Source organism: Sciurus vulgaris (genome assembly GCF_902686455.1).
Source record: "Sciurus vulgaris genome assembly, chromosome: 10".
In the NCBI taxonomy this organism is placed as follows: Eukaryota; Metazoa; Chordata; class Mammalia; order Rodentia; family Sciuridae; genus Sciurus; species Sciurus vulgaris.
Genome location: NC_136470.1, coordinates 119876408 through 119902491, shown reverse-complemented (window position 1 = coordinate 119902491; position 26084 = coordinate 119876408). Strand labels below are relative to the sequence as shown.

General features: G+C 40.3%; 1 protein-coding gene across 1 annotated transcript in view; it reads right to left on the bottom strand.

Moving 5' to 3' along the window:
* Positions 1-25220, bottom strand: part of ACP3 (acid phosphatase 3) — a 51563-nt gene extending 26343 nt beyond the window's left edge. Inside the window, 8 exon segments of the mRNA XM_079101330.1 lie at positions 3013-3042; positions 3044-3112; positions 7560-7712; positions 8405-8491; positions 11261-11277; positions 11280-11336; positions 11339-11354; positions 25032-25220. Coding sequence (XP_078957456.1) covers positions 3013-3042; positions 3044-3112; positions 7560-7712; positions 8405-8491; positions 11261-11277; positions 11280-11336; positions 11339-11354; positions 25032-25151 — 549 coding nt within the window. The 5' untranslated portion in view covers positions 25152-25220.
* Between the last annotated feature and the right edge of the window lie 864 nt (positions 25221-26084).

Sequence of the window (26084 nt, the reverse complement as noted above, 5' to 3'; positions counted from 1 at the left end):
TTTTGATTCAAAAGTAGCATACTTAATAGGAGAAAACATCTAAATCTGTAATAAGACCAGGATGCCCACTGACAATTCTACCATGTAACTTGACACTGTAAGTACTGACCAGTGCGAGCAGGCAAAAGAAAGAGATTGCATGTGTAAATATTGGAAAACTAGAGGTAAGTCATTGTTATTTTCAGATATTGCATACCTTATGATAAATTCACCAAAAAGGTATAAATATATATATGAATAAAACCCTAAAGTAAGAACAGGAAGAATAACATACATATTCTTGAAAAGAAAGACTTAATGTTGAAAGTTGTGAATTCTCCTTAACTTACAGATTTAACAAGATCTCAGTTAAAACACTAAAAAGTTAAACAAGCTGATTCTAAATTTCACAAAGAAATTAAAAATATAGCCATGACAATTATCAAGAATACAAGTAACAAAAAATGTTGGTGAGGATGTGGAGAGAAGGGTACACTTGGACATGCTGATGGGACTGCAAACTGGTACAATGACTCTGGAAAGTGCATGGAGATTTCTGATAAAACTAGAAATGGAACTACCATTTAGCGCAGCTATCTCACTCCTCAGTATCTATCCAAAGGATTTATAATCAGCATACTACCGTGATGCAGTCACACCAATGTTTATAGCAGCACAATTCACAGTAGCCAAGCTATGGAACTGACCTAGGTGCCCTTCAACAGATGAATAGATAAAGATGATGTAGTAAATATACACAAAATGGAATATTATTCAGTTATAAAGAAGAACGAAATTATTGCAGTTACCAGTAGATGGATAGAACTGGAGACTATTATGCTAAGTGAAATAAGTCAGTCTCCAAAAGTCAAGGGTCAAATATTTTCTCTAATATGTGGAAGCTAAGACAAAATAAGGTCAGGGGGAGGGGGATTAAAAAAAGAATAGAAAAAAGATCAGTGGAATAGAGAAAGGGGAATGAAGGGAAGGCCGAAGAGATGGGATAGAGAAAGACTTGGAATGAATCTGATCTAACATTTCTATGTACATATATGAATATATCACAGTGACTATCACCATGATGTACACCTACAAGACACTAATTTAAAAAAAAAAACTATAGGTAAACAGTAGAAAGATCAATGGAGTGGAGGAAGGAAACGTGAAGGGAGAAAGGGAGGAGTAGGGGAAGTGCTGGGGACTGAGTTAGAACAAGTTACATCCCATGCTTCTATTATTATGTCAAAATAAATTCTATTGTCATGTATAACTCTAAAGAACAATAAAAATGTAACCATGAAAACAGAAAACACAGAGCGAAGAGGGTGACTAGCACGTTAGATACTAAAGCACATTATAAAGTCTTAATAATTAAAACCATGTTTTTTGGTCCATAATAACAATTGAATAGAATAAAAATTCCAGAAATACTCTCCATGTATATGGGAATTTCAATATATAATAGCTCAAATTAGTGGGAAAAGAGAAAAACTATTCAATACATAGCAGTGGGACAATTAGATAAACTATCAGAAAAAAAAACTTAGGCAGGATGTGAATGTCCCACCTAACACCACTATAAATTGTAAATGGGTGCAATATACAAATGCCGAAATGAAGCTGTAGTAAAATTAGAAGAAAGCATTATAGACTCACTTAATAATCTAGGACCAAGGAAGCCTTTTCTAAATACAACTCAAAATATAGAAGATACGTAAGAGTACATGGATATACTTACAATCCACATGGTAAAGACATGAAAAACCAAGTCAATAGGCAAACAATCATAATAAACCTCAGTCACATCACAGAACTATTAAAATACAGAGAGAAAAATCCTAACACTTTGAAGAAAAAAGAAAACCAGTACTCCACATAAAAATGGTCAAGTGAAAAGGAGAGGAAAGAGACACAGTGGCAGTTAACCAGATGGAGGTGCCGGAGTTGACTCAGGATCGAAGTTCTGGATCACAGTGTCAAGTAACAGCGATGACGGTGGGCTTCCTTGTCGTTCCTCGTTGTGGAGGATGTGTCTAGGGGTTCCATTTTCCCCTCATCAGATTGGCACGTATTGCCACGGTTGCCTGCACACTGTTGGCAAGGCCCCAGACGCACAGCACTCTCAGGCCATGCTGCCAGGAGTGGAAATCGGTTCCACCTCTTTGGAGGGTGATCTGACACTATTTCAAAGTGAACCAGAATGTCTATTTCTGAGACATCTTCCTGTGGATATTGATATGAAATTATTTAGATGCACAAGATGTTCAGACAGGAACAGGAAAAGAGTGGAGATGACCCACATTTCCATTCCTAGGGAATGATATAAATGAAAGTTGGTATGTCCATAAATTCAGATACTGCACATTTGTAAACAAAACAAAAACAAAAACAAAAAAAAAAAAAAGAAAGAATGAGAGGATAAGGAGAGGAGATTCTTTATGTTCAGATCGAAAAATATTTCTAAGATATTTTATTAAATGAGAAAACAAAAACAAAAGCCAAAGTGCCCAGTCCTATGAACAGTACATCCCTTTTGTGGACTCAAGGGGGAAACTGCAAGAGTATACATGTATTAGTTGGTATGAGCATAAAAAACTGAAAGACTCCATGAGAAAATAAGGCCTGTAGTGAATGGAGGGATTATTGAGAGACTGTCCACTGTATTCCTTCAAAAGGTTATTTTTAAAATACAAAGCTTTCCATCTACCTTGTGTGCCATCCTGAAATGGGGGCGACCTTCGTAAAACGAAAAAACCCTTCGTGCATGTTAGGAAGGCAGACCCACTCGGCCTCAGAAAGCGCGTGATTTTAGACTTCCATCAGTCTCGTCCAGCTACCCTTGTGCACCTGATTCCTGCCAGGGACAAGGTACAGGATTTGGAAAGGACTGGCCTTTCCACTGGTTGTGGCTCCGGCACAGGGAAGAGGATCAGGTAGCGATGACTTTCCTTGCTATCACCACCCACCCACAGACACGTTCATCCCACACTTTAAAGAAGCACAGACTTCATCAAATAATCCCACTTTAAAAACCTTGTAAGGACGAAGCCTCTTCTGGAATTCGCTCGGACTTCAAAGTCTCACTCTCAAGTTCTTGAAAACGAGGGCAGTTCCTGAAAGGCAGGTAGAGCAACTGAGGACAAGAGAAAGAGAGAAGACCTGATTATCCAGAAGACCTTGCCAGGGGAGCTGCACCCATATTTTAAGCCTTGTTCTGTCAAAATAAACCTTAATAAATTAAGATTCAAATATGCTAGTGTGTGCTCAATTCTAAATCAGAGAAACAAAAAAAGTAGCTTGCAGGTCTGAAAACCACAGGCTATGTACCCAATATCCAAAAACCTTTAGGATCATTTTCTTCCTTCCATGAACTTGCCTAAATTGGAATGTGCTGTTGGTAAATATTCGTGCTTGCTGTGAATTACTGTTATCTTGCTTCTTTCCCCTGCCCCTTTCATTCCGAGTACTAGGGTGCACATCTGTATGTACCCTTCTCCCCCAGGAATATGGAAAATAAATTAGAGGTCTGGAAAGAATCTTAAGAGATCAACTAACCATTCATTGACTTCAGTTCTTGCAAATTTGCAGACTGTTAAATAAGGGTATATATTAATGTATGGGAAAATATAATTTAAAACCTAGTAGGAGGACAAAATGATCATCCTAAAATTAGTTTGAATCTGACAACCTCTTGGGGTTTTAACTGTGATCTATGGGGAGGTGACTCCCAAGTTCATTTTGTTGCTCTAGCTTTCCATCTGTGCTGTATTTCTAGACAACACTATTTGTATATTTCTCCTTGACGGCTGAAGGGGGGCCTCTAAGGTAACATATACTAAACCTGTCCGAACTTCCCCACTTTTGGCCATTTCTTCTTGGTCATTTCAATGGCAAAATCTACAACTCTGTTTTCTAGACTATCCCCTTTTTGGTCTATTTTCAAAATGGATCTAAAATAGGCCCTTCACTTTTAAACCACTGTTGTTTGTCTGTTTTCAAAATAAACCTGAACAAACCCCTCTCTATGGTCATCATCCCCTCCCAGTCCATACCGCCATAATCTGTGTTTCAAGTACTGTGAGTGCCTCCTATTTGACCAATTGAAATCCATTTCTTCTGCCTTCACAATTCACTCTTCACACAGTAGCTATACTGTTGCTCTTTATTTTTATTTTTTAAAGCATCCATCAGATCAGGTTATTTTGTGGTTCCTAACCTTCACTGACTTTTCATTTTACCTGGAATAAAATCCAAACTCAGCATAGCTTATAAGAGTGTGCATGAAGGTGGCCCTGAGTAAACACTCGGCCATCCTTTCCTGCCCAGCAACACCGTGGGCCTTCTTGCTGTCCTCTAAACACACAGACTGAATGGCTCTGCGTCGACTCTTCCCTCCCTGGAACAGACCCCCTCACCCCCTACGCTAACCTTGGCTTCTGAAACCAGCCTGCCTAAATCTCTGTCATATTAACTTGTTTACTTCTCTCAAAATACTTATCACCATCTGAAATTATTTTACTTACTTCTTTATTTTCTATTTCCTATCAAATATTATCCCCAGGGGCTGGAGTTGTGGCTCAGTGGTAGAGCACTTGCCTAGCACATGTGAAGGCACTGGGCTTGATCCTCAGCACCACATACAAATAAATAGATAAAATAAAAGGTATTGTGTCCATACTACAACTAAAAAAAGAAAATTAAAGAAATGTAGACCCTGAAAAGAACCAGCCTCTTGTCCGAGTGGTTCACTGCAATACTGTCAACTCCTAGAACAGGGCTGGCATGTGAGTAGCTCCTCAGAAAATGTTTATAAGTTGCTTCCTGTCTGTCATTTCTGTTCCTGGATGTGACCTTGTCTTGCTTTCTTTCCTCTAACATCTTTTACCATCTTATTTCAGGTCTTCATATCCTCTTTCCTGATTGCATCAACAGTTTTTGTCCGAGGCTCCACGTCGTTCCTTTTAAATTATCCTCAGAGCAGGTGCCTCGAAGTGCCACTCATCACATGCACATAATACTGAAGAGTGTATGCACGCACCCCTCACCTTTCCTACCTCTCAGATCTGGTTCAAGTCCTCACCCTAGGCAGACCCAAATCACTTCCCTGTGGGAGTTCCAGCATGTACAGCTTGTCCTCGAAGTCACTGTCTACCATCTTGTGTTCTACATGCTTCACTCAAGGTAATTTTCTTTCATCAAACAGATCATGAGTTAGGGAAGAAACTTGCCTTGTGTTTCTCTTACATTTCTCTATAGCACTCAGCATAGCTCTGGGAGTAACCTTGTGTTGATTGACAGCTTTTCTTCAAAATTGACAGAAGAACACTGTTTGTCTTAGTGAGCAGATAGCTGGAAGCCACAGTAGATAATCTTGCTTGTTTCTCTCCCTCTCCCTCACTCTGAGTTTTTCCTTTTCTAAGAGCACCCGAATTCTCTTTACATGTAATTTAATTACTGTCTTTCTGGATTACAGGTTAAGTAGCTGTTCGGGTTTGTGTTGGCTAAATCTGGTGCTCCTATTCAGTCTTTATCTCTGCAGAAAAGCCTGTGGGAAAAGAAGTGATTTTTTTTTCTCTTTGGAAGAAAATATTCACAAAAATTTAAGAACACCTAGAATGTAATACTTCACTACTGATTCTGTAAAGGAAAAAGGCATACATAAGCCACTCTGACTTTTTAGGAAATACCACAGAAGAGGTTAGAATAGATTTACCTTGAGTAGGGTGGACAGTGGAGAGCTGTTTTTAAGAAGCATTTGGAGAAAATTCTTAAGTCAGTAGATGTAGCTATTAAGTCAAATCCCTAGGAGTACTGGCAGGACAAAGGATAGTAATGTATTCTGGGAGTCACTGAAAAGTTGTGGTCCACGCTAAGCCCAGTCATAGAGAGACGAGGTAGTGCTACAATTTGAAATGTCCCCCAGTATTTATGTGTTGGAGACCTCGGTCCCCAAATCAGTGGTGTTGAGAGGTGTGAGTTTTGGTAGGTGATTGGTCCATGAGGGATTTGCCCTCATGAATGGATTAATCCATTAATTCATGAATAAATGTATTAATGGGTTATTACAGGAGTGTTTTTTTTAAATTATTATTATTTTTGGTACAGGGGATTGAACCCAGGGGCACTTGATCACTAGCCACATCCCATCCCTTTTTTATATCTTATTAGAAGCAGGGTCTCGCTAAATTGCCAAGACTGGCTTTGAACTCACAATCCTCCTGTTTCAGCCTCCCAAGCTGCTGGATTACAGCGGTGTTCACCATGCCCAGCTAACTTTATTTTTTTTTCCTTCTAAATAAAATCAAGTACTCTTTGCTTCATCTCACCGTGTGATGCCCTCTTCCATGTCATGACCCAGCAAGAAGGCTCTCATCAGAAGCTGGTACCATGTTCTTAGGCTCCTGTCCTCTAGAGCTATAAGTTAAGAGAGCCTCTATTTTTTTTTTTTTTTTTGTTTCATAAATTACATAGTCTGTGCTGCTCAGTTATAGTAACAGAAGTGGCCTAAGACAGATTATGCCTATGATGTAACTGCAGGAAATCAGGAAGAACTGCTTGTCCCAAACTATTCCTGCATATAGCCTTAAGTTCCACACTGGAAGATTAGTTAGATATATTTATACTGTATTTTTTTTTTTTTAATATCAAATCCTCTGAAAAGACTATTGTTCTTGGTCAGTCCCACCCTGGGTAAATAAGTTGAACATTTCTCTCTCACACAGTCCCCACTGAGGTACTTGGTTTACAGTTCTCAAACTTGGGCTGCCAATGGGATCATCTAGGGAGATTATTTCTAAAATACCAATGCCTGGGTTCCACCCCTTGGAGACTCTGTTATGGAGAGTGAGTTTTGAAAACTCCTCAGGAGCTCCTAATATACCTACCAAGTTTGAGAATCGCTATTTTACAGGTAACAGAACTAGATAGGTCTAGTTTTGGTCATAGGAGTCATGCTTACCAGCTCTGTGGCTTTGGACCAGTTTTGTTTGTTATTTTACCCCTCTGAGTACTTTTTCTCCTTGCTATAAAAGAACAATACGATTGTCCATCCCAGGTTGTTAGGAGAGGTAAATACGATGGCGTATATAAAGTGTGGGGACCAATTATGCACTCAGGTCTTTCTTTTTTCTCCTACCTAGGAATGAAGATTTTCTTGGAAGGAGGAGTGTGTACTAAGCAGGGAAATCTGGGGATATGGAGAAGAAAACTTGTGTTTGGTACCCAAAGCCTGGAACTTGAAAACAGAGCCCTGGAAGGAAGGAAGAGAGACCGAGAGACAGAGAGGAGACAGAGGGACGAATTTCCCAAAGTCGAAAGCAAAGCGGATGGTAGAGAAAAATTCAGTTCCTGTTCTTTCTTGCCTAGGGCTTTCCATGTCCTGCATTGACTGTCCCTTGCCTAGGGCTTTCCATGTCCTGCATTGACTGTCCCTTGGATTTTTTTTTTTCTTTTAATGAAAAAAAGTAAAATTGTACAGCCCAAAGTGTGTCCAGACTCCCAAATCCACAGTCCTGAGCAGCCAGCCCACTTTCCTCCTTCCAGGGCCACGTGGAATCCCCTGGACCCCTCTGTATACTGACCCGATCTTCAGAGAGAGAAACTGTGTGGACCGGGATGGGCTGCCAGGGTAGGCTGGGGTTCCAGATGCTGATGCCCTCTGGGGGAAACAGGGCTGCTAGGTTTGTCATTGCACTCATCAGAGTCCGGTCAAGATCTGTGCTTCGAATATAAACCTAGAGTGGGAAAATCGAAAAGGAAAGTAGAGCTTTTTTTTTTTTTTTGGCACTGGGGATCAAACCCGGGGCCCTTTACCACTGAGCCACATCCTCCCTGGCCCATATTATTTTTTATTTTGAAACAGGATATTGCTAAGTTGCTTAGGGCCTCATTAAGTGGCTGAGGCTGGCCTCAAACTTGCAATCCTCTTGCCTCAGGCTTCTAAGTGACTGAGATAACAGGAGTGTACCACCATGCCTGGCGGCAGAAGCCAATTTAGAGGAAACATGAGGGTTCCCTGCAACACTACTGTGGGAGCTGGCAGGGTGTTAGAGAAAGAGGGGGACAGTCACGCTAGACTATGAGCAGACATTGTAGTAGCATCACCATCATACTATGTTATGAAATGAGCAATATTCTGAGCATACCATGGACAAAGCCACATGGAAGGACAATAGTTGAATTGACAAATGTCACCAGGTAAGCAGTGGCTACTTGCCAGTCAAACTATTGAGACAAATATCCATAAAAACTTGAACTTACTCATATTTATACAGTTTTAGGAAAAAAAATCCTATAAACAGGTATATTTGTAAACAAAATCTCTGACTTATATAAGTACCTTGCAAAACAAAACAGTCAGAGCACTTAAAGATACATAGAATTGATTTTTTCAAGGGTCAAGGTTCCTACTATACCCCCAACTTGCCTGTTCATGTTTATAGGACTCATTCAAGAATTTCCCATATCTTTTCTTTATGTATTGTCCAAGTTCATAATGCTGCTCCATGCCTATCTATGGGGGAAAAAAATAAAAGCAAAAATTAGTGAAAGTAAGTGAAATTTGCTTCCTCCTTCCTAATTGTATATGTGGAATGAATAAGGTGTGCCTCAGTAGTCCCACGATAACAACACTTATTTACATGAAAATAAAAAACAGGTGCAGCCTTTAGTCAGGACTCTCAGACTCCCTGAGAAGACTCATTCACCTTCCTTAGCACCTAACGCTGGAATGTGTACCTAGTATGGGCTTAGTTGATAGCTGGTGATTGATCTGATTAAAGTAAATGACTCATCTCTGGTGTGGTAGTGGGGTCCTTGATAGAATATTCCAAGGAACTGGTTGACCACTAGGTGGGGATTTTGTGATTGAATTTCAACCATCTGATGAGGGTGGGCTTAATGAATCTGAAGGTGCCTTTGAACCCTTGGGTGCAATGAATGATTTATTATCCAAACAGTATATTTATGACTGGTTCATAAAGGACTAAAGCTTGTTATTCAAAATGTGGTTTGTGAATAAGAAATATTGTCATCACTTGGGATCATGTTAGAAATCACCCTTGACTGCTCAATAAGTTTTCAGCAAGCTGTCTAAGACCTTCTAAGGAACAGCAAACATTGAGATGCTTTGCATTAGCTCAGTGGTCCTCAAGCATTACCGAGCACCAGGAATAAAAACTACCTAGAAAGTGCTGCTGAAATACAGATTTCCCAGCAGCTCGCCCCCAAGTTCTAACTTATTGTATCCTGGTGGGGCCATGGAATTAGCATTTTAATAAGTACTCCAATTGATTCAGATGCAGGTAGCAGAGCACCATGCTTTGAGAATACTGCCTGCAGATCAGTCTTGAATCCAGAGCCTCATCAAATCTTCAAGAGTCAGACAGGGTATGGCCACTGGGCTGCTGCTTGGCTGTACCTGCTCAATTGCTTGTCACTCTTGACCACCACTATTATCACCTTCCATCTAGCATGAGGATGAATGTGGGGAAAGAACGACCTGGGTACATGACCTGGGTAACTGAAAAAGCAGGGATTTGGGGGTCTCATTGTGCTCTTCCAGCTGACTTTTGGGGAAACAGTCATCTCCTGATAGAGCAATGTTTTTTCACATTTTGGCATGACACATAGAATCGCCTGGGGGACTCATTAAAACATAGATTTCTAGGCTTTAACACTAACATCTCTAATTTACCGGTTATAGAGCAGGGCCAGGGAATTTACCTTTATGACAAGTTACTGGGCAGTGGTGATGCTGCTGGTCCAGGGACCATACTTTAAGAGTCATTGATCTAGAGATTCATCATCACATCATTGTGCCAATTAGAAGTTCCTGGCCAAAGACAGAAATTGGAGCTCTAGACCCTTACTACTTCGAGAGTGTTCCATGTACTAGTACCACTGGCATTGTCTGGAAGTCTGCTAGACGTGAAGGATTTCAGGCCTCACATCAGACCTGCTGAATTAGAATCAGCATTTTAACAAAATCATTTGCACGTGAAAGCTTGAGAATCTATCCCAATACATCCAGCTGACAAAATGTCAGCTTCTAATGTCATCACTTCCAGTCAACCCTCCCCACTCTCACAAAAGGGCAAATGCACCCCAGGGACCTTAACTTTGGCTTGTTAACTATTAAGAGCATGATGGTGTCTTTCACTAGCCTCTCACTCACTCTCAGTTTTATCAACCTCAGAAACCAGCTGCATTATGAAAGCCAGGATCCCCTTGCCATGATTCTCCAAAAACAAACAACATAAAGGACAACGCTGTTGAGAAGTCACTAAAACAGCACATTCTCAGGACGCTTAACTTCATGCTCCCATGATTTGTATTTTCTTCCATTCCCACCTATGCATTTTCTTACAGTTGCAGCGACTCACTCTTATCACAAGGTGAAAAGATTATACAGGGAGAGATGCAGTCTTTGGCTCTAGACTGACTGCCCCGCTCAAGGTTGAAGTGCTTGCAGGGGACCCACAGGAAAACACCTTAGGGAACCTCAGGAAAACAGAAGGGAGACCAGCAGAGGAAGGGGAGTGAGGGGGGAGGGTATGGGGAGGGACTGGGGAACAAAATCTACCAATTTATTCTCTGTCCATGTATGAATATACCACAATAAATCCCATTTTATAAAGTATGTGTATTATATATAATGCACTAATTAAATTAACAATAACAACAATAATAAAAAGGAGATCAGTAGAGCAGAGCAAGTGGATTGGGGTGGAAGGAGGGGAGAGAAAGGGAAGGTGCTGGAGAATGAGACTGATCAAGTTATGTTCATGTATGTGGATATGGCATAATAAATTCCATTATTATGTATATAATTATAAAGCACCAATAAAAATAAATAATAAAAGAAACACCATTAGAAAAATAGTCCGCAAAGCCATTAAAATTCCTAGACTCTAGTCTGCCCTTGCAGCCCTTACACAGACTTAAAAACTAGCTTCCTTCTTTGATCTGGGTCAATGCTGTGTCTCCTTTCTCCTCCAGCAAGAGGTACCGATAAAGATTCTTGTCCCTGTGACAGTTGTCCCTTTAACTGATTCTTCTGATAGAGAAGAAGAGAACCCAGGAACAGATTCAGTTTATTGATGAGAAGATTTTTTTCCCTCTCTCTCTTTTCAACATTGCTAAATTCCACATTCTGTTGTCCACATCCATCTCTTGTTCTTGCGTAAAGCCAAAAGGGTAAAAAGCATCAAAACAGTGACAATCCTCTACACATTTACCCTGGAGACTCAGCAACAACCTTCAGCTGGGGCATCCAACCAACCTGGGTGAGTTGGCCAATCCTTGCGGCCAGGAGGATTCCTTAATGTGGTCATTAGGAAATGTGTCGATGGGACTTCGTCTCCATGCCGGAATACCTGAAAATACACGTGAGACAGTCGTTTTTAAACAATTCCACTTGGGTATTTTGTTTCTGTTTGTCTTAATAGTTTGTTCTAAACCACTGGTTCTCAACTGGTGTCCCACTGGAATTGCCTGGGAAGTTCTAGAAAATTCTGAGGGACTAATTAAACCCAAACCACCTCTAGTGATTTTGGTTTAATTAGTCTGGAGTTTAACTAGGGCTTCAGAATTTTTAAAAAATCTTTCCAAGTAAATCTCAGGCTAAGACCACTATTCTCGGGGCTGGGGTTGTAGCTCAGTGGTAGAGTGCTTGCCTTGTACATGTGAAGCACTGGGTTCTATTCTCAGCACATTATAAAAATAAATAAAATAAAGATATTATGTCCATCTACAACTAAAAATGTTTTTTAAAAAAGAAACACTATTCTAAGTTCCCTAAGACTTTTCTTAAGTTCAAGATAATGTTAGAATCAGGATGTTAGCCAGCCGAAGGTAGATAATACACACACAGAAGTAGGTCTCTATGTCAGATAGGGTAGGAAGGAACACAAAGCTCACAGAACTACTTTATTGCAGAAAGACTCTGATGAGAAATTCCTCCCTTAATTATGATTACAGAAATGATGGTGTTAAAATTTTGCATTTAATAAAAATAGTGGTTTTTAAGCGACACATTCAATTTGTGAACATTTTAGTTTTTAGGAGATTCGGAAAGTTGATTATCAAAACTTTGTAACAACACACTTCTGGATTTGTGTGCACATCCCATAATTTTCATGGCATATTTCTCTTTGGGGAGAGTGTGGAGTTTCAGAACCTTGGCACTTGGACTCTAATATGCTTTCGGAATAGCATATCATGCCAAAAACAAAGATATTTTGTAAGTAAAAAGTTAAAGAAAAAAAGAAAAACACTCAAGAAGTACAAGACAAAGTCTATGCTGATGCCAGCAAATATTTTTAACATAGAGGAAGGTTGCATCTGCATAACACTTTGCTTTATCTGAGATTACCTGAACCCGTCTCTTATACTACCTGGCTCGGATGTTCCACTGAAGAAAAGCCAAGAGGCTGTTCTTCTGAAATCTTGTAAAACGATTCAGTAGATGCAGAATAAGCAACACTCTAAAACGTTAGTTATCTTTTTTTTTTTTTTTTGAGTTAGGAAAAAAATGGTATTTTATTTCCCTGCTAACACTAAGCCACAGATTCAAAATATTTAGCCAAAATCACCAATCCCAGTCACTACCTTAGTTCAAACGTTCACTAAGAAAATATTCAAGCAACAGAAATCCATTGTGAGACACCATCTAGAGAACAGCGACAGTGCTACATATAATTTATTAACTTAGTATTTTAGTCTCTCAATATTTAGCAAGTTTGTTTAAAAATTACTATTCCCGTTGGTTTGTAGTGACATTAATATAAATGCATAATTTCAAAGTCAACATTCCTTTCACTGTGAACACAAAGCCTCTTGAAAGATAGTTGTGGTTTGTGATATAGTAATGACTGTGGCTGGTGGGATAGTACTGTTCAAAGTCAAGAACACGGCAGGTTTGGAAAAGCATAAACTATACAAACACACTCTCAGTATGCTACTATTTCCCACCCTTTTCTATACACACTTGCCTGTAATACAGTATAATCCATTTCCTCAAATTTGAAAAAAAAAACAATCAAGATGAATACATTTTCATCTTCACTTCAAAATAACTCCTTTGAATGAAAAAAAAGTTCCTTAGGTTTGTCAAGTTCAGTCAAGGAGAGGCTTTCAGTATTTTCTTCACTACATGTACAATTTATTACCCTAGTCTTAGTGACTCGTTACAACCAGTTTGGTAATAAGACCTCCAGCACTTTACGGAAAACCCTATTCAACAGATTTAAAGATTGTTAAACCTACACTTGAATTCTTAGACAAAGAATCATAACAAAGTCTCAAAACATGACCATGCATCATCACCATTGGAACCTGTGATTACTGCAAATAACCTCACCTGTGTAAAATAATTCACATAAACTTTTGGGGAAGGGGACATAAATAAATACTATAGTATTTTTTCATCTCTATTTAATGCTGTTAGGATCAGAAGAAAAAGATTAATATCACTAACAGGAAAAGTCAAACTATCTTGACTGTTTCGTTAGTTATCTTTGAGGAGGAATCCAGGACAGGGCGGTGGTGGGGTGCTTCTTGAAGACCTGGGTTGTGTCTCTCTGGTATCAAAGAAAGTCCACTGGCCCCATAACCAGTGAGAAATGAAAATCCAGTGGAACAGGCTACGGGAAACAAAGGGACAGCTGTGGCAGTGGATTGTAACAAAACCATTTCATTCAGATCAGGAAACAGGTTGTGAATGGTCAACCTTCCGGCAGGAGGAACAACCGCAGGTTGCTTGTGAGCACTGACCACTACTTAACTAGTTTCTGGGGGGGACTTGATCATGACACAAATTTCCATTAGTGCTTCTCCTTCAGCATCAGAGCACCCTTAGACTTTTTAGATCCCAAATAATTGGGTAGCATACATTCCCAGATCTGGGTAATTAAAGTTGCCATATGGTGTCAGTAATTCCTAGCCCTGTATTAGGCATTTCAGGGTTTTATAAACCTCATTGCTGTTGATGTTGCAGGCTGGATGATTCTTTGCTGTCAAGGTTATCGTGTGTGTTATAGGAGGTTTAGTAGAACTGGCCTCTACCCACTAGATGACAGCAAATATTCCTCTACTATGACAGTCCTAAAAACTAAAATCACCCTCAGCTGAGAGCCAGAGTCAGCCAAAGAGAAGTCAGATGACACACCTAGTACTGAAATAATTCAACATAATTCAAACACTACATTAGCAACTCCTCAACCTTTTCTGAAAACTTGCTTTGTCCTGGAAACATGCCAGGGTGCTTCTCCTTCATTTAATCCTCCCATCAGTTCTATGAAGCAGTTATTATTATTATTATTTACATTTCACAAATGAGGAAATTGACCTTAGGTAAGGGACCTGCCCACACTCACTTAGCACGAAAGTGGTAGTGCTGATCAGACACAGGCTGTGTGTCTTCCACACCATGTGTTTACTCACTGCTGAGGGAGGATAGCTGCTCCAGGTACACTCCTTGGACTTCCTAAGATGATCTGGATGATCTGGGACTTGGGAAATTTTTATAGACTGCTAAATGTACGCTTTTCCTTTAAGACTGGGATGTACGCATGCGCATGAGTATGAGTGAGTCAGTGTGTGTGTGTGTGTCCGTGTATGTGTGTGTCCACACACTGCATCAAAGAAACCAAAACAAATCCAAAATAAACAATCCCAAAGGCACCACGAACTATGCACATTATTTTAAAAATGAAATTGAGAGATGAGAGTTGGGTGTGGAGGCATATGTGTGTCATTTCCATGGCTTGGGAGGCTAAGGCAGGAGGACTGCAAGTTCAAAGCCATCTTCAGCAATTTAGCAAGGCTCGAAGCAACTTAGACCCTGTCTTAAAATGAACCAAACGGAATGGGGATGTGGCTCATTAGTTAAGCACCCCAGTACTTAAAAATTTTTTTTCTTTGAAAACTTAAAAAAAGGGCTAGAGGTATAGCTCAGGGAAAGAGTGCTTGTGTAGCCAGCACCACAGAAAATGCATAAATCCATCTGAGGCTATGCATCCAAATGGCAGAATGGCCTGGTCATTTTAGCAGGGTGTGTTTTAAAGGGCAGAGCACCAGGGGCATAATCATGAGACTTGAGCAAGCTTCCTCACGCTGACCTGTGTTCAGAAGTAACTGCACTCCCTTCTGATTCAGTAATATTTGAGAGTTTCTGAGGTAGCTGCTCAAACTGTGCTGTGAAACTCTTTGGAGAGGAATTCCTATAGAAATGCCTACTAAACCATCCCCACCTCTAGGGCTGGGAATCAGAGCATGTGTATGTGTGTAGGAGAGAGTGCGTGCACATGTAAACGCTTCCGTGTGTACAGAGGGCACTCCTTGAGCTTCTGGAGTTCCACAAGCCAACTGCAGTCTTTGAAGTATGTCTATACATCCTTTATTTATTTATTTATTTTTTGGGGGGTACCAGGGATTGAACCCAGGGGCACTTAACCACTGAGCCACATCCTAAACCCTTTTTATTTTTTCATTTTGAGACAGGGTCTTGCTAAGTTGCTTAGAGCCTCACTAAATTTCTGAGGCTGGCCTTGAACATGTGATCCTCCTGCCTCAGCCTCAAGGGACACTGGGATTTCAGGTATGTGCCACCACATCTGGCTCTCTAAGCATTCTTAATGCTGTAGTAGGATAATGTTCTTAACCGCTGCTCTACCGGATTTATTATCTCTGTCTGAGTCTGACAATTCTACTCTGTGAAATCCTTTAGAAACCTAAAAGTACCTTATCAGCAGTCAGGAGCTTTTGTAGTACTTGTAGTAATTGAAGTAGGAAGCCACCCAAGATAATAACAACACCTTACATTTGCACAACCCTTCATGCTTTGTAGACTACTTCCTCTGCTATCTCTTTTAATTCTTACACCCCCTGTAGGAGGGCAGGGTGGCACCCAGCCACACCAGAAACTGAGGCTCAAGGAGATTGAAAGAGTTGTCCAGATCATGATTGCTTGGCCATTGGTTTCCCACCACATTACATTTGCTTACCTTTGTAAATTACCATGTCCCCATGATTGGCCCTGCTGCTGGAATCTGCTGAACGAATTTGGTGTGTGGCTTGGGGTGTGGGGACACTGGTGAGTATAGTCAAGACAAGTCCGGTTTCTCTCTCCATGAAGCAGTCACATGCTCATTTACAAAATGTCAATCAGAGTCTCACTTGGATGAATTAAGATGCCCTCATGTTCTCTCATTGTATTGAAATGGTTCCTTCCTGGGAACTTTAAGGATGTAGGAAAGTGGAGCTTTTCCATGATGAGTTCCTGGAAGGCCACCACTGACTCCAAGGTTCAGACCTTCAGTGTGTCAGACCCTCATCACTTTTAGACAATCCTAGCACGTTCTGCTTTGCATACAATTTGGATTCTTACGAGAGACCCACTGTCCCCACCTAACTGGCCTCTGCTAACCTGAACATCCTCACCTCACATTCTGGCTAGGTATGCCTAGCCTCACGGGTCCTCCTGCTCTTCCAGCCCTAGTGCCTTTGCCTGGAATGTTCTGTTGGCTTTGTTGACTTCTACTTCTCTGAGCGCACACACTCACTAAATTCAGTTCTGCCCTGGGAAACATGACCTCTGCAGGGAGACTTTCCTGGCTCATCCATTATAAAGAAAGTCCTGCTCCGTCTCTAGCTCATCTCACTGTTATGTTTTCATCCCCAATCTTTTCTTTTCTTTTTTTTTTTTTTTAATTTGTTTTTATTAAAAATTGAGAAAAAAAAATTGGTTCCTTTTTCCTAGGAATCCTTGAAAGCTGCCAGGAGCTCTGTAGATCTCTGTAGACACACACAGACACACACAGGCCTGTGTGAATCCTGGGTTGGGTCTAGCTCTCTTCCAGGCACCTGACAGCTTTCTTTCTAGCCTTTCCATGTCACAAGGGCTTTTGATTTTCATCACTCACTTATCAGCAAAGTGCACTCCTATCTCCTTTTTCCTTTCCTTCCCTCCCTCTTTCCCTTCTTTCTCCTTAATTTGTATCTTTGATTTCTAGAACCACTAGTGAGTCCTTGACCCTAGCCCTAGCCTGGAGTCTCATAAACCATCATGCCTTCATTTCAGGCTGGGAACTCCTGACACACCATAAACTTGGGGATGACTCCGGAAATCCCAAAAGGGACTTTGGCTCTTGATATTAAATTCTTTTCCCTATTTTATTAAGGCACATTCTCAATCTAAAAAATCTTTTGATGCACAAAGATTTCCATGCAAAAAAGTCTATTTTCTTCTTTAAGGAACTGAGAAAGAAATTCATTTGGTAAAGAGGATTAAAGAAGTAGAATAGTTTGGGCAAACATGATGATTCCTGTAAATGAATGCCACTCCAGAAGGCAAGTCGACTGGCTAGGAAAGGAATGGGCATGAGAAACATCCTGCACTCTCCTTGAGGAGGTTGGACAAGACTAGCAGGACTTCTATCCAGGACCCAGGAAGAACAAGATGCCTGCAAGAAAGGGAAGTGGTGACAATTGTGTATTACATTGTGTGCGAGCTTTGTAATAATATAGCCTAAGAGTTCTGACTTTCCGGTCACTTGGGCCAGGTGTCAAACCCTCGCTGTTGTGATTGGAATCTGTAATTGTCACGTGTTAGGCAATGCAGCCATGCTCAGAGGTGAAAAGACAGGATCATGAGAGCGTAACCTCATAATGCATTTGATTAGTAATTTGAATGGACTCTAGGGTGATAACTGTAGGCAGATGGGACATGACTGCAAGAAACAGGTCATTAGGAACATATCCTGGGGGACTATATCTTCTTGTCCCTGACAGGTCATGCACTTATTCTCGGTCTCTCTCTCTCTCTCTGCCTCCAGCTTTTCTCCATCACACCTTCGGTCATGATGGAGACCCAGAGCAAATGCAGTTGGCCACCCAGGGGCTCAAACCTCTGAAATTGTGAGCCCAAAATAAACTTTTTCTCTTCCAAGTTGTTTTTGCTAGGTTTTTGGTCACAGTGACAAAAAGCTGACTAAAATACTTGTGTTAACATCTAGCTGAGAGACCTGGGAGAATGATTTAATGATTCAAGTTCTGCATACCTCAATTTCCCTTTCTGTATGACAAGAAAATAATTTTTTACCAAGCAGGAACAACATGAAAATTAAATGTGTCATATATGTGAGGTCATCAGCATAGTACTGAGCACATGGGAGGCATTTAATATATGGAACTAATTACTCACACTTGTTACTATTTTTTTGTTATTCTATTACTTATTTAACCTATCGAGTCTATATATTTCCTTTCCTGTTGGCAATATGTTGTAACATATAGGGCAAATGAGAAGAAGTACCTGTTGAGCAAATGGAAACAGTACTCTCCTTTAAGAAACACCTCTACTAATTTATTTTTTTTTTTTTTATTTTTTATTTTTTTTGGCGGTACTGGGGATTGAACTCAGGGCCTTGTGCTTGCAAGGTAAGCACTCTACCAGCTGAGCTATCTCCCCAGCCCACTAATTTATAACTATTTCTCCTCTACTTACATTTACTTAAGAGCAGTTGTTAGTTATTACTTAAGATTTAGGACATTTTGAAATCTTGAAGTGCCCACAGTGGCACCCCTGTTGGCTGAAATGTCATGAGCCAAATACAATTTTCCTAATGAATTCACTATCTTGAAAATTTGCAAAATACTTAGGCATAAAACTGGGGAGAAATTCCTGTAAGCAAACTGAACTGATCTCCTCTCTGGCCCAGCCCAACACTCAGCACTATGGTGTCCTCAGCAAATATCTCTGAAGAACCTACAGCGTTCCAAAGACGACTGTGCTGTTCCTTGGCTCCGATGATTAGGGAGTCACAAGTCAGAGAAGAGAGACTGTAGGGCTATTTGTGAGGCAAGATGAAAGGCCTGGTTTCTGACTTCCAGTGGAAAGTTTCACATGATGCAACTTTTTATAAACCAAGTCAGATGATCTAGATATGCCAACAGAAGTTACATCTTGAGTCCCCAGTATGGTTTAGATATGAGGTGACCCCCAGTAAGCTCCTATGACAAGACAATGCAGGAATGTTCAGAGGTGAAATAATTAGGTTAGGAGAGCTGTAATCTAATCAGTGAATCAATCCATTTGATGGATTAATAATTCGAATGGATTACTGGGTACTAATCTAGACAGTCGGGCATAACTGGAGGAAGTAGTATGTCAGTGGGGGCATGACCTTAGAGAAATATATTTTGTCCCTGCCTCCTCACCTTCTCTCTGCTTTCCTGGCCACCATGAGTTGAGCAGTTTTCCTCTGCCATGACCTTTGGCCATGGCATGCTGCCTCAGCTTGGGTCCAGGGCAATGGAGTATGCCCACCACGACTGACTCTCCGAACCATGAGCCCAAAACAAACTTTTCCTGTTCTAAGTTGTTCTTGTCAGGCGTTTTGGTCACAGCAACAAAAAGCTAAGTAACAAAATGCAGTCCACTGAAGGTAAATTCCAGCTCTTTTTATGTTACTCTTAAGTGATACTAAGATAATATTATTATGTGCCTTATCAGTAATTGTAAAGATTTAAAATACAAAAGAAAGAAAGAAAGAAAGAAAACAAAGAAGAAGAAAGAAAGAAAGAAAGAAAGAAAGAAAGAAGAAAGAAAAAGAAAGAAGAAAGAAAGAAAGAAAGAAAGCCTGGCATCTGTGGATGCTCACAATCTTAGCTAGAATGGCAATTCTGCTTTAATGGAAGTGAAAAAAAAAAGTGTGTGTGTGGGACTTAACAGATCTTGAGAAGTTCACACCTGTGGCCAAAAGCACTGTTCAAACGTGAACAATGAAGATGAAGGCGAATGAAAACACAGTAATCAGTAGTCTGTTCCGGCCAAGTCATGAAAGAACTCAATGGGTCAGTCAGTCAATGTATAAAATCCACTTAACTCTTGGAGTCACATATTTCTCCAGTTTTTACTGGCCAGAGGCCCAATGCTGGGAAGAAAACTGATTAAACTTAAATGAAAGATGTGTAAATAACTCATGCTTTTGAGAATAAAGAGAATAGCTACAGAAAACAAAAACAAAAACATAAATCCCTGGCATTTTAGCTGGACATAGTGGCGCATGCCTGTAATCCCAGCAGCTTAAGAGGCTGAGAAAAGGATTGCAAGTTTAAAGCTAGCTTCAGCAACTTAGTGAGACCCTAAGCAACTTAGTGAGACTCTGTCTCAAATAAAATATAAAAAAACACTGGGGAAGGGACTCAAGGGTTGTGCCCCTGGGTTCAATCTCCAATACCAAATAAGTAATTAAATTCCACCCCCCCACATTTAAATTAACTGGTCACATGACTATCATAAAACACATATGAGGAAATAGTGTGGGTATATGCATATTAATTTCAGTTACAATGTCTGGAGCATTTACCAGATAGGCTGATAAGTACATTTTGTACTTATTCCAGCCTCACAGTAACTCCACCAGGTGCTATTATCTCTATCTGATCGATGATGAAACTGAAACACATACAGGTCAAGTTACTCATCTAAAATCACATAGCTTGTGAGGGGTTGAGCTGCCATTCAAACCCAGGTAGTGTGATTCTTAGGCCTGCTCTCTTAACTGCTGTGCTAGATTGTATTGTATAGTCAAGAGTACCATCAATTTCTTTGGTATTTATACCTCACATTCCTTAAGTTTTCCTATGTTTGACATCTTTTATGCATTCTATCTCCACAGCATCACTCTTTCCAGTAACCCAAGTTAGAAAACACAGATCCTTTTGATTTCCCCCTTTTCCTTACTGTTCACATTCAACCTGCAGGGACTCTGCTTCCTTCTGATCCAACTTAGGTCTTCCCATGCTTTATCTGAACTATGGTCACAGCCCCTCTTTGTTCTCCCCTCCAGCCTCTCTCTTTCTCAAGCCATACTGGACCCCCAGAACTGTGTCTCTACCATGAAAAAAAGAAGTTAGAATACATAGACCAGGAAGACTTGAGTGCAGAAAGCTAAGTAGTGAGTCCGAGGTTCTAGGAGAGATGATGACTATTTAATGCTTCTATTTTCCTTTTTTTGCTTCCTTTATGTGTTCTTATTCAATTTGTAAGTTCTGTAATAAAGAAGGATCATCTAGAACCTTAAGACACAATGCTAAGTAAAATAAGCAGGTAAAAAAAAAAAAAAAAAAAAAAAAAAACAATAAAAAAAACACTGAGACTGGCCAAACTCGCAGAGACAGAACATGAATGTCAGTTTCCAGGGGCTAGAAGGAGGAAGAAAGGGGAACTATTATTTAATGGGTATGGAGTTACAGTTTTGTAAGATGAAAGGAGTTCTGGAGACGGAGGTGATGGTAGTACACTCACAAATATACTTAATACCATTGCACTGAACTCTTCAAAATGGTTAAGATAGTAAGTTCTATGTTTTCTACCACCATTGTAATAAAGGAATAATTAGGGATCCAAAAGTTGGAAAGGTTCCATTTCGAACTGATGGCTCCCAGCGACACCTTACGTAGGTAGGTCACACTTTTACATGTCAATCAACTCACTTGATCCTGAAGACTACTCTGTCAAATAGGAAGCATAGTTATGGTTATTATTTCTAACTTTAAGTTTGGGGAAACTGAAGCTTGTTTTCTCATTAAGTGACCTGTCTATGGTCCCAAACCCGATCAATGACGGTGGAGCTTGAGTTAATGGAAGTTGAATATTTTCCTAAGTGTGGCCTTCAACTTCTAGCAAATAGCATCAGAAAAGTAATAACAGGATTGGGCTGCCTGCCTGGGAAGGAGGAGTGAGGAAGAACTTGAAGATCTCTTGGGTTTTGAAATGTGTAGTGTCTGGCATCATTTGAATTTGTCCAACCATGATTTGGAAGTTACTCATTTCAGGGAAGGGACAATGTGCCCAGGCTGTTTCCATCAAGGACGTCCTATGAATTCAAATAACAATTCTGCGTGAATGTCAACCATGGAGAATGAAAAGAGAATAGACCTTGTGACTCACCATCCCTTTCTTTGGAAAAACCCCAGTGGAATGGGATGGAATTTTTCTCTCTAAGATCATCTAACTTATGGTTTTTTCCCCCAGCTTAAAGGAGAGATTGTGCTTTTAAATGGCATTTTCCCATTTCCAGTGGAATGATGTGATGCATGAGATTACATTTAAAAAGGCAATAGGTGTGTGTGGAAAATGAGTGGGCATATAGATGAAACGAGATTGGCCGGGAGTGATCATTATCGAAGCTGGTCGAGAACACAGGAACTCACAGTACTTGTTATTCTCTATAAAGTTAAAAATAGCAGTTCTGAAGGATACTCTGGGGGAAAAAGAGGGGAGGTGGATGCCATAGTCACTTTAGGGAACAATTTTCTAGATCCTTTCCTTGAAAGCCTCAGTGCATACAGAAGACTGAGAAGTACTGCATGAAAGAGACCTTCTAGCACAGTTTAACCCGCCTGCTGACTTGACTTTGGAAATCTGTTCTTTTTTCTCATGCAATACCTGTTCAAAGTGGTCGAACTAGCATTCTATGGGACGCGCTTTGGTGAATCTGTTTTAAAAGATCACGTTGTGACCGTTCACGGGTGAGAACAAGAACCAAGGACAGTTTCCTGCTTTTTCTGCCAAGATCAGCTTTTCAGAGTTGAAGATTTATTTTTCTTAATTACAGAGAAAAAGGAAATCATCTACTCATTCTGAGTCAGGCAAATATAGTAAACCTTATAGGTATCTCATACCAGCTCCGTTGTGGGATTATATATAAACAGCAGAGGCAGATTACATCTAATGATTAGGGGCATGGTCTCTGGGGTCAGACCGCTTGGGTTCAAATCCTGTCTTCAACACTCTGACTGTGTGACCGTGAACAAGGCCTCTTTGGGCTTCATTTCTTTATCTATAAAATAAGAATAAGTTTGGAATGATTGCCAGATTTAGTAAGTAAAAATATAAGATGCTCAAATATATGAGTCATACTTATGCTGAAAAAAATTACCTTGGTTTATCTGCAATTAAAATTTAACCGGTCTTCCTGTGTTCTATCTAGAAATCGTACTTTGTAGAATCGTTGAAGGAATTATGTGACATAACACATGTTGAATGTAGTAAGTACTCAGTTAACTATTGCATCTTATTATTAACATTGCCACTTTAGTCATTGGCACCTTTCTTTTATTCTGGTTCTGTGAATAATTTTCTTCTCTTTCTTTTTTGGTATTAGGGATCGAACCCAGGGATGCTTAACCACTGAGCCACATCCCACACTTTTTTTATATTTCAATTTAAGGCAGAGTCTCACAAAGTTGCGTAGGCCCTTGCTAAGTTGCTGAGACCGGCCTTGAACTCACGAAATTCTCTTCCCTCAGCTTCCTGAGTCACTGGGATGCCAGGCATGTGCCACCACGCCCAGCTTCTTAATAATTTTCTAAGGATTTTTGTCACTAAACAATTTAACCATTTATAGTCAAAATTCTCTATAGTCAATAAAAAGAAGAAAGTGGTAGCTTTTGGTTTAAATCATTAGAGAGTTGTTTTGTTAAGGGCCATGGAAGATGCATTAAATTGCAATTCATTTACCATTAATAGAAGGAAGCCACCGTAGGAAAAAGAGTTAACATTAGTTTCATGCAATGTTTGGGAATTTTTTTACTCCCTTTATTTTGGTTTTTCTTAGAAAAGAATTAACTTATAGTTCCTTAGTGTACTTTAAGCAAGAGTGGAGGGGAAACGCAAGTTACCCTGAGCTATGGGTAAAATATAGGACTGACTCTGCTATATGGGGTCCACTATAATATCTCAACAAAGATTGCTATTCAACCAGCTTGTCCCAGGCTTATAGCATGACAGGAATGACAGAATGCAGTAATTTTTCCATAGTCCCTATACTTTTCTAATGCACACGTTGGCAAGGAAACGGTGAATATAAATAAAAGTCTAGCTTGCAAGGTTTCCTTACAGAAGGTGCACGATCTGCTGGCTTTCAGCACTGAAGTCTGACAGCTGGCAATTGTTTGTACACAAACCGACAATAGGTTTCTCTGGTTTTTCTATCATGTTGTTTGGTGACTAACTAAAGATTTATTGGACTAAGAATCATGACTGACATAAACGTGGTATTTAGATTTTCTATAAAAAGCAAAGCAGAAAGTTGTGAATACACCATCCTGAGAGAATGGGAACTTTGAATTTAAGTTTTAAGCGAAAGGTGATTTTCCTCTAAATTATAAAAAATAATTTCGAAGCCTTCTTACAGAAAAAAATGTGCTTATTCATCTGCTGACTTTCACTGTATCAAAAAAATAAATAAATAAACAAACAAATAAATAAATAAATAAAATGCAGGGGTGCGAAAGAGCAAGAGAGGCCTAGAGACAGTAAAACCGGGTGGGGGAAAAGACACAAAATCCCAGATTTCCACATATGTGGTGAATCCCCTTTCCTTTGTAAACCCGCTTTCCATGTACTTCTAAACAATGCCAGCAGTCTGCTTTCCTGCCCTGACACCATGCACTGGCTACCCCTCCCCCGCTTTGGGTAACTGGTCACACAGACGGTGGCTAGGGGAAAGGTACCACTTAAATGGCCAACTAAATCTGTATATCAGGAAGTCACCCCAAACAAAGTAGTTTACAAATGTGTGTTCCCTTTTCCTGACAAACAAAGGGGGAAGGAGCTGCTAAGTTCAGATAATGACGATTTTTTTTCAGTTTGCAAACAAATAATCATCACATTGAACAAAGCCAGGTTAGCTGCTGGTATAAAACAGCACCAACTGCCGCTTCTGCTTCTCGGGGCTGTCAAAAGCAATCCGAATCCAGGGCAGTTCTAAAGGAAGTGAGTAAATGAGTAACACCAGCAAAGGTGAACGGAAAACAAAAAATAAAAAGTCAGCATGCAGGTTTTTTTTTTTTTTTTTTTGTCAGGGCACATTGTTAGGTCTTCATTAAGAGGAACTTGCAAAACTCGATTATTTGCTTTCTGAGTTTGAACAGACCCTGGTCTCCCAGAGACAACAGAAAGGTGAAATGAAACCTGATCCTTGGCTTTTCAAGACCCTGCTGCTAACATAGTTGCAAAGAAAAAGCAATAAGAGTGTACTTACTAATGTCACGAACTTCAACTCCTTGGCTAGCACACCTCGGTCCAGCAGAAGGGAAAGCAGAAGCAGACCACCAAGGCTGAGGCTGGCCACCCTGGCCATGTGGACAGGGGCGACGCTCATGTCAGAGAGAGCTGCTTGCCCGGAGGTGCTGCTCCCACTTCAAAAGCCTTCAGGAGGGAAGCTATTTAATCAAGGGATTGAAAGGGAAGGAGGAGCCAAACTCATAAATAGTAAAATTTCCAGGAAGCTTTGGGCGGGGTTTGGCATATAAATAATGTCATATAATTTTTGAATTGGCGATCACGGTCTCCTCCATTTAAGTTAGGACCCTGAGGTTCAGAGGAGAAGCTGTTGTGCAAGGTCACACAGTACTTATCAGTTCTTTCATTTTTTTGTTTGCAGTTTATCTTTCTCTTTTCTTTAGATGGATTGGGATACGAGTTGGCTTTGTGGCTCTTTGTGGCTCTTTGTGACCCTTTGTAGAAAAGGGTCTGCCCTGACTTTAGAAACCTTAGGGCAGCAATTCTTAATCTTCTGGGAATCCACAAGGGTAGGAAGAGAAAATCTGGAGGGAACTGACACGTCTGGACATGTTTGGGGGTCTATTCCTGTGCCAAACATGATATCTGGTTTTCTTAAACTCTCGTGCAGCCTCGAGGTGTTTTAAAATTGAAGAAAAGAAGTTTATGTGGAAAACTTTTAGTTATACTTTCAGACATTCGAAGCTCACCTGTGGCATCTCGAAATTAGGACCCGAAGTCCCCTTCTGACCCTGCCACGGCTTTAAAAAGAAACACCGAAAACCAAACAAACCTACAACTGCGTTGTCAGTGATTGACATTGACTGTACGCCTTTCATTTGGGGAACCACACCCTTACCTCTCCAGCCATGATCTCACTAGGGACGCTACAAAAGAAGATGATCCGGATTGATGGAACTCAGCTTTCCATTTTCCCCAGGCCGTCTACCCCTCCTCGGTTAAAACAACACAGACCCTGCACACAGATGAGATTTTGCAGGAGATTCAGGCAGCACTGTGGTGTTTACATACC